Genomic DNA, 10,000 nt, shown 5'->3' with positions numbered 1-10,000 from the left:
TGGTTTTTGCATTCGAATGTGCAGGTTTTTTTAATTCGATGAAAGCCCTGATCACTATTATTGTTCTTAATATAGTTTTCGTTCATTTTGCCCGAGAACTGAGCCTGGTGTCTGTCACCTGATGGAGCTTGTGTTCCTCACCACTGTTGCCTCGGAGAACAAAACTTAAATGTGTTTAAATCCACACGTGTGTGTGTGTGTGTGTTTCAGGTGCTGAACTGGTCAGATTACTGTCTCCCGTTGGCCTGCAGTCCGGGCCAGCCGTACCGGGCCGTAGCCGAGGCCAGCCTGGAGAACTTCAGCCGGCTCGGCGTGGCCTTTATGGAGGATCGTCTGCGTATGGAAAACGGGCTTGTACCTGAAAAGATAGTGTGTGAGTTTCATCCCAGCCAGCGTCGTCATCAGGGCTCGACATTAAGCCTTTTCATGTGCTTGTCCTTCAACTAAATCTGTCATTCACATGTCCAAGTAAAAAAGTTGCTTGTTCGAAAAAAGAAAAAAAAACTATTTGTGTTGTAAATGTAATTTGTTCTGAATAAATATTCTCATCAGTGTTCAATTACCTTTGATATATTTATATCAATATATCTGCATATTGTCATATCTTCTTTATTGGGCATTTTCCCCTCTAATCTTATTAAATATATGCTTCATCTTTCTATTTAAATTCCTAAATTTGATCAATAAATTCAGTTAGAATAATAAGACACTATAGGGCTGTTACCACTAGGTAGGACTGATGATGTAGTCAGCCGGATCAGAGGCGTATCCAGATCAGATGAAGGACATGCGCCTAGACACGACCACAACACATGATGTAGTCAGCCGGATCAGGGGCGTATCAAGATCAGATGGAGGACCTGCGCCTAGACACGACCACAACACATGATGTAGTCAGCCGGATCAGAGGCGTATCCAGATCAGATGGAGGACCTGCGCCTAGACACGACCACAACACATGATGTAGTCAGCCGGATCAGGGGCGTATCAAGATCAGATGGAGGACCTGCGCCTAGACACGACCACAACACATGATGTAGTCAGCCGGATCAGAGGCGTATCCAGATCAGATGGAGGACCTGTGCCTAGACACGACCACAACACATGATGTAGTCAGCCGGATCAGAGGCGTATCCAGATCAGATGGAGGACCTGCGCCTAGACACGACCACAACACATGATGTAGTCAGCCGGATCCGGGGCATATCCAGATCAGATGGAGGACCTGTGCCTAGACACGACCACAACACATGATGTAGTCAGCCGGATCAGAGGCGTATCCAGATCAGATGGAGGACCTGTGCCTAGACACGACCACAACACATGATGTAGTCAGCCGGATCAGAGGCGTATCAAGATCAGATGGAGGACCTGTGCCTAGACACGACCACAACACATGATGTAGTCAGCCGGATCCGGGCCGTATCCAGATCAGATGAAGGACATGCGCCTAGACACGACCACAACACATGATGTAGTCAGCCGGATCAGAGGCGTATCCAGATCAGATGGAGGACCTGCGCCTAGACACGACCACAACACATGATGTAGTCAGCCGGATCAGAGGCGTATCCAGATCAGATGGAGGACCTGTGCCTAGACACGACCACAACACATGATGTAGTCAGCCGGATCAGAGGCGTATCCAGATCAGATGGAGGACCTGCGCCTAGACACGACCACAACACATGATGTAGTCAGCCGGATCCGGGGCATATCCAGATCAGATGGAGGACCTGTGCCTAGACACGACCACAACACATGATGTAGTCAGCCGGATCAGAGGCGTATCCAGATCAGATGAAGGACATGCGCCTAGACACGACCACAACACATGATGTAGTCAGCCGGATCAGAGGCGTATCCAGATCAGATGGAGGACCTGCGCCTAGACACGACCACAACACATGATGTAGTCAGCCGGATCCGGGGCATATCCAGATCAGATGGTGGACCTGTGCCTAGACACGACCACAACACATGATGTAGTCAGCCGGATCAGGGGCGTATCAAGATCAGATGGTGGACCTGTGCCTAGACACGACCACAACACATGATGTAGTCAGCCGGATCCGGGGCATATCCAGATCAGATGGAGGACCTGTGCCTAGACACGACCACAACACATGATGTAGTCAGCCGGATCAGGGGCGTATCAAGATCAGATGGTGGACCTGTGCCTAGACACGACCACAACACATGATGTAGTCAGCCGGATCCGGGGCATATCCAGATCAGATGGTGGACCTGTGCCTAGACACGACCACAACACATGATGTAGTCAGCCGGATCCGGGGCATATCCAGATCAGATGGAGGACCTGTGCCTAGACACGACCACAACACATGATGTAGTCAGCCGGATCAGGGGCATATCCAGATCAGATGGAGGACCTGCGCCTAGACACGACCACAACACATGATGTAGTCAGCCGGATCCGGGCCGTATCCAGATCAGATGGAGGACCTGCGCCTAGACACGACCACAACACATGATGTAGTCAGCCGGATCAGGGGCATATCCAGATCAGATGGAGGACCTGCGCCTAGACACGACCACAACACATGATGTAGTCAGCCGGATCAGGGGCGTATCCAGATCAGATGGAGGACCTGCGCCTAGACACGACCACAACACATGATGTAGTCAGCCGGATCAGGGGCGTATCAAGATCAGATGGAGGACCTGCGCCTAGACACGACCACAACACATGATGTAGTCAGCCGGATCAGGGGCGTATCAAGATCAGATGGAGGACCTGCGCCTAGACACGACCACAACACATGATGTAGTCAGCCGGATCAGGGGCGTATCCAGATCAGATGGTGGACCTGTGCCTAGACACGACCACAACACATGATGTAGTCAGCCGGATCAGGGGCATATCCAGATCAGATGGAGGACCTGCGCCTAGACACGACCACAACACATGATGTAGTCAGCCGGATCAGGGGCGTATCCAGATCAGATGGTGGACCTGTGCCTAGACACGACCACAACACATGATGTAGTCAGCCGGATCAGGGGCGTATCAAGATCAGATGGTGGACCTGTGCCTAGACACGACCACAACACATGATGTAGTCAGCCGGATCAGGGGCATATCCAGATCAGATGGAGGACCTGCGCCTAGACACGACCACAACACATGATGTAGTCAGCCGGATCAGGGGCGTATCCAGATCAGATGGAGGACCTGCGCCTAGACACGACCACAACACATGATGTAGTCAGCCGGATCAGGGGCGTATCAAGATCAGATGGAGGACCTGCGCCTAGACACGACCACAACACATGATGTAGTCAGCCGGATCAGGGGCGTATCCACAGATCAGATGGAGGACCTGCGCCTAGACACGACCACAACACATGATGTAGTCAGCCGGATCCGGGGCATATCCAGATCAGATGGTGGACCTGTGCCTAGACACGACCACAACACATGATGTAGTCAGCCGGATCAGGGGCGTATCAAGATCAGATGGTGGACCTGTGCCTAGACACGACCACAACACATGATGTAGTCAGCCGGATCAGGGGCGTATCAAGATCAGATGGTGGACCTGCGCCTAGACACGACCACAACGCATGATGTATTCAGCCGGATCAGGGGCGTATCAAGATCAGATGGTGGACCTGTGCCTAGACACGACCACAACACATGATGTAGTCAGCCGGATCAGGGGCGTATCAAGATCAGATGGTGGACCTGTGCCTAGACACGACCACAACACATGATGTAGTCAGCCGGATCAGGGGCGTATCAAGATCAGATGGTGGACCTGTGCCTAGACACGACCACAACACATGATGTAGTCAGCCGGATCAGGGGCGTATCAAGATCAGATGGTGGACCTGTGCCTAGACACGACCACAACACATGATGTAGTCAGCCGGATCAGGGGCGTATCAAGATCAGATGGTGGACCTGTGCCTAGACACGACCACAACACATGATGTAGTCAGCCGGATCCGGGGCATATCCAGATCAGATGGAGGACCTGTGCCTAGACACGACCACAACACATGATGTAGTCAGCCGGATCAGGGGCGTATCAAGATCAGATGGTGGACCTGTGCCTAGACACGACCACAACACATGATGTAGTCAGCCGGATCAGGGGCGTATCAAGATCAGATGGAGGACCTGCGCCTAGACACGACCACAACACATGATGTAGTCAGCCGGATCAGGTGCGTATCCAGATCAGATGGTGGACCTGTGCCTAGACACGACCACAACACATGATGTAGTCAGCCGGATCAGGGGCATATCCAGATCAGATGGTGGACCTGTGCCTAGACACGACCACAACACATGATGTAGTCAGCCGGATCAGGTGCGTATCCAGATCAGATGGTGGACCTGCGCCTAGACACGACCACAACACATGATGTAGTCAGCCGGATCAGGTGCGTATCCAGATCAGATGGTGGACCTGTGCCTAGACACGACCACAACACATGATGTAGTCAGCCGGATCAGGGGCGTATCAAGATCAGATGGAGGACCTGCGCCTAGACACGACCACAACACATGATGTAGTCAGCCGGATCAGGGGCGTATCCAGATCAGATGGAGGACCTGCGCCTAGACACGACCACAACACATGATGTAGTCAGCCGGATCAGGGGCGTATCAAGATCAGATGGTGGACCTGTGCCTAGACACGACCACAACACATGATGTAGTCAGCCGGATCCGGGCCGTACCCAGATCAGATGGTGGACCTGTGCCTAGACACGACCACAACGCATCCCTGAAGTGTCAGCAGAGGTTGTCAACTAGACTCTCCCTGTGAAGGCCTCATCGACACGACAGCCATCGGCACTGATTCTCGAACACATCACCATACTGGCGTGACTCCGATCTTTAACCAGATGGAACTGGAAAATATTCTGATTGTTCCAAACCAATCTGACTTCTTCTGACCTATAATGCTGCCTGAATCATAATCACACACTTGGTTCCTTGCCACTGGCGCCTTTTCCCACCTTTGTTGCCATTGGCAATCATTCATTAATGAAACACGGTTAAGTGTTCCTGTGAGATGCACTGTTTCTGCTGTGATCTTTGTTTGGAACTATTTTTGCTGTTGAAACAGAACAAAAAGAGTCAATATTGCGTCTAATTCTAAGTGACTTCATTTTGACTGTTTATTGAACTGTTGTATGAAATCAATGTCACATTTTCAATCATGATGTATTCAGGAAAACTGCACTCATTGAGGGGTGTTGCTTAACTGTGTTAAACTATGTGTTAAACTTTTAACTATGTTAAAAATATAAAAACTCCACAAACATTTGTTTCCATTTCTCATCATGAAGCTGCGCAAGCCTCAACAACACAACCTTGTTTACATTTTATTATCCACTATCGATTGAAACTCACAATAAATGTAATACAATCATTCTCTCGTTTTAGTGATTCCCTGGTTATTTCTTTGTTATTGAAATTTTAATCAGGCTATTTGTCCGGTCAGTAAAATTCGCTTTTACTCGCCCCTTCAAAAAATCCATTTGTCCCGGATAAGCATTAATGTCGAGTCCTGACACGCAGGTGTACAGATTCAGAGTCGTGCTAATCCCGTGTTTTTCCTTCTGTGTCCCAGCCGTGTCCCTCAGAGAGTCTGCACTCACACAGCTTCTGGAGAAGAGGAGACTCCAGGCCAAACGTCTGAGCGAGCCGGCGCTGTCCAGAACCAGTCGTCAGGAGGAGCCGCCGCTGTCCAGAACGGGTCAGGAGGAGCCGGAGCTCCCGTCGGATCACCAGCACATGGAGGGACACCACCTGCATCTGTCCAGCTGCCACGAGTGCCTGGAGCTGGAGAACAGCACCATCCAGTCGGTCCGGTTCGCCTCCGCCGAGAACATCCCGGACCTGCCGGTCGACGGCGCAGAGAACATCCCATATCTCCCAGATGAGGAGGAGAAGAACATCCCGGACCTGCCGGACTTCGAGAGCGTGCGGCTGAGGTCCGGCGGGAAGCCTCCTAACGTGCTGGTGTTCACGGGCGGCTGTGATCTTCAGTACCGCAGGATCCGCTCGCTCCTGACGGAGGTCCTGGACCCGGAGCGCTACACCATCTACCCTCTCCGCCCGCAGCCAGCGCTGAGCGAGCCCTGGCCCGATAGCACACTCCTGCTGGTGCTCGGCACCGGCCCGCTCACGCCTCAGCTAACCCTGGCGTTCCTGGCATTCCTGAGCCGGGGCGGGCGTGTGCTGGGCCTGTCCTGCTCCCTGTGTCCCGCTGGAGTTACCTTGAGGCCCCGGGCCCCGCCGGAGGAGCAGATCTGCAGACTGAGCTTCACCCGGGCCGACGGTACCGAGCTGCGCATGAGTGTGGTGTCCAGCGGGAGTGTGTACGAGCGTGAGGAGGGTGAGGGTGAGGTGGAGCTGTGGGGAGAGATCACTGAGCAGGACCAGCCCGAGATGGCCATCGTACGCCTGACCCACGGACCCGACAGCGGACACGCCATTCTGTGTCAGGTGACCCATCACTTCACTAATTACTGTTCATTTTATTCTTTTTTCAAATTCCATTTTTCCCATTTTAACCTGTTAAAGGGCTCATCAAATGCAAAATTCACTTTTGTCAGTGAGTTCTTTTTTTTTTTTTCACTGTTAACAGATTAATTTTTCTGGATTCCATTTTTCTTTTTCTTTTTTTATGTTTTCAGTTTTAATTTAGTTTTCTGGAATCAGATTTAATGGTTAAATGAACTAACTCATGCAAACAAATTATAATTTGTGTGTTGGACACAGATGTGCTCCTCTTGTGTTGAGTGTGTGTTGGACACAGATGTGCGTCTCTTGTGTTGAGTGTGTGTTGGACACAGATGTGCGTCTCCTCTTGTGTTGAGTGTGTGTTGGACACAGATGTGCTCCTCCTCTTGTGTTGAGTGTGTGTTGGACACAGATGTGCTCCTCTTGTGTTGAGTGTGTGTTTGACACAGATGTGCTCCTCTTGTGTTGAGTGTGTGTTGGACACAGATGTGCTCCTCCTCTTGTGTTGAGTGTGTGTTGGACACAGATGTGCTCCTCTTGTGTTGAGTGTGTGTTTGACACAGATGTGCTCCTGCTCTTGTGTTGAGTGTGTGTTGGACACAGATGTGCGTCTCCTCTTGTGTTGAGTGTGTGTTGGACACAGATGTTCTCCTCCTCTTGTGTTGAGTGTGTGTTGGACACAGATGGGCTCCTCCTCTTGTGTTGAGTGTGTGTTTGACACAGATGTGCTCCTGCTCTTGTGTTGAGTGTGTGTTGGACACAGATGTTCTCCTCCTCTTGTGTTGAGTGTGTGTTTGACACAGATGTGCGTCTCCTCTTGTGTTGTGTGTGTTGGACACAGATGTGCTCCTCCTCTTGTGTTGAGTGTGTTGGACACAGATGTGCTCCTCTTGTGTTGAGTGTGTGTTGGACACAGATGTGCGTCTCCTCTTGTGTTGAGTGTGTGTTGGACACAGATGTGCTCCTCTTGTGTTGAGTGTGTGTTGGACACAGATGTGCGTCTCCTCTTGTGTTGAGTGTGTGTTGGACACAGATGTGCTCCTCCTCTTGTGTTGAGTGTGTGTTGGACACAGATGTGCGTCTCCTCTTGTGTTGAGTGTGTGTTTGACACAGATGTGCTCCTCCTCTTGTGTTGAGTGTGTGTTGGACACAGATGTGCTCCTCCTCTTGTGTTGAGTGTGTGTTGGACACAGATGTGCTCCTCTTGTGTTGAGTGTGTGTTTGACACAGATGTGCTCCTCCTCTTGTGTTGAGTTTGTGTTGGACACAGATGTGCTCCTCCTCTTGTGTTGAGTTTGTGTTTGACACAGATGTGCTCCTCCTCTTGTGTTGAGTGTGTGTTTGACACAGATGTGCGTCTCCTCTTGTGTTGAGTGTGTGTTGGACACAGATGTTCTCCTCTTGTGTTGTGTGTGTTGGACACAGATGTGCGTCTCCTCTTGTGTTGAGTGTGTGTTTGACACAGATGTGCTCCTGCTCTTGTGTTGAGTGTGTGTTTGACACAGATGGGCTCCTCCTCTTGTGTTGAGTGTGTGTTGGACACAGATGGGCTCCTCCTCTTGTGTTGAGTGTGTGTTTGACACAGATGTGCTCCTCCTCTTGTGTTGAGTGTGTGTTGGACACAGATGTGCTCCTCCTCTTGTGTTGAGTGTGTGTTGGACACAGATGTGCTCCTCTTGTGTTGAGTGTGTGTTTGACACAGATGTGCTCCTCCTCTTGTGTTGAGTTTGTGTTGGACACAGATGTGCTCCTCCTCTTGTGTTGAGTTTGTGTTTGACACAGATGTGCTCCTCCTCTTGTGTTGAGTGTGTGTTTGACACAGATGTGCGTCTCCTCTTGTGTTGAGTGTGTGTTGGACACAGATGTTCTCCTCCTCTTGTGTTGAGTGTGTGTTGGACACAGATGGGCTCCTCCTCTTGTGTTGAGTGTGTGTTTGACACAGATGTGCTCCTGCTCTTGTGTTGAGTGTGTGTTTGACACAGATGTTCTCCTCCTCTTGTGTTGAGTGTGTGTTGGACACAGATGTGCTCCTCTTGTGTTGTGTGTGTTGGACACAGATGTGCGTCTCCTCTTGTGTTGAGTGTGTGTTTGACACAGATGTGCTCCTGCTCTTGTGTTGAGTGTGTGTTTGACACAGATGGGCTCCTCCTCTTGTGTTGAGTGTGTGTTGGACACAGATGGGCTCCTCCTCTTGTGTTGAGTGTGTGTTTGACACAGATGTGCTCCTGCTCTTGTGTTGAGTGTGTGTTGGACACAGATGTTCTCCTCCTCTTGTGTTGAGTGTGTGTTGGACACAGATGTGCTCCTGCTCTTGTGTTGAGTGTGTGTTGGACACAGATGTGCGTCTCCTCTTGTGTTGAGTGTGTGTTTGACACAGATGTGCGTCTCCTCTTGTGTTGAGTGTGTGTTTGACACAGATGTGCGTCTCCTCTTGTGTTGAGTGTGTGTTGGACACAGATGTGCTCCTCCTCTTGTGTTGTGTGTGTTGGACACAGATGTGCGTCTCCTCTTGTGTTGAGTGTGTTGGACACAGATGTGCGTCTCCTCTTGTGTTGAGTGTGTGTTGGACACAGATGTGCGTCTCCTCTTGTGTTGAGTGTGTGTTTGACACAGATGTGCGTCTCCTCTTGTGTTGTGTGTTGGACACAGATGTGCGTCTCCTCTTGTGTTGAGTGTGTATTGGACACAGATGTGCGTCTCCTCTTGTGTTGAGTGTGTGTTTGACACAGATGTGCGTCTCCTCTTGTGTTGAGTGTGTGTTTGACACAGATGTGCGTCTCCTCTTGTGTTGAGTGTGTGTTGGACACAGATGTGCTCCTCCTCTTGTGTTGTGTGTGTTGGACACAGATGTGCGTCTCCTCTTGTGTTGTGTGTGTTGGACACAGATGTGCGTCTCCTCTTGTGTTGAGTGTGTTGGACACAGATGTGCGTCTCCTCTTGTGTTGAGTGTGTGTTGGACACAGATGTGCGTCTCCTCTTGTGTTGAGTGTGTGTTTGACACAGATGTGCGTCTCCTCTTGTGTTGAGTGTGTTGGACACAGATGTGCGTCTCCTCTTGTGTTGAGTGTGTGTTGGACACAGATGTGCGTCTCCTCTTGTGTTGAGTGTGTGTTTGACACAGATGTGCGTCTCCTCTTGTGTTGAGTGTGTGTTTGACACAGATGTGCTCCTCCTCTTGTGTTGAGTGTGTGTTGGACACAGATGTGCGTCTCCTCTTGTGTTGAGTGTGTTGGACACAGATGTGCGTCTCCTCTTGTGTTGAGTGTGTGTTTGACACAGATGTGCGTCTCCTCTTGTGTTGTGTGTGTTGGACACAGATGTTCTCCTCCTCTTGTGTTGAGTGTGTGTTGGACACAGATGTTCTCCTCCTCTTGTGTTGAGTGTGTGTTGGACACAGATGTGCTCCTCCTCTTGTGTTGTGTGTGTTGGACACAGATGTGCGTCTCCTCTTGTGTTGTGTGTGTTGGACACAGATGTGCGTCTCCTCTTGTG

General features: G+C 50.5%; 1 protein-coding gene across 4 annotated transcripts in view; it reads left to right on the top strand.

The window, feature by feature from the left end:
* The window catches only part of hlcs (holocarboxylase synthetase (biotin-(proprionyl-CoA-carboxylase (ATP-hydrolysing)) ligase)), a 44,375-nt gene that overhangs the window by 6,569 nt on the left and 27,806 nt on the right, over positions 1–10,000 (top strand). For all 4 annotated transcript variants that reach the window (XM_084399714.1, XM_084399713.1, XM_084399712.1 and 1 more), the window contains exons 4-5: positions 211–373; positions 5,613–6,490. In XM_084399714.1, coding sequence (XP_084255840.1) covers positions 322–373; positions 5,613–6,490 — 930 coding nt within the window. In that variant the 5' untranslated portion in view covers positions 211–321. The remainder of the gene's footprint in view (positions 1–210; positions 374–5,612; positions 6,491–10,000) is intronic.

This window comes from Rutilus rutilus (assembly GCF_951802725.1).
Source record: "Rutilus rutilus genome assembly, chromosome: 25".
Taxonomy (NCBI): Eukaryota; Metazoa; Chordata; class Actinopteri; order Cypriniformes; family Leuciscidae; genus Rutilus; species Rutilus rutilus.
This window is presented reverse-complemented; position numbering and strand designations above follow the sequence as displayed.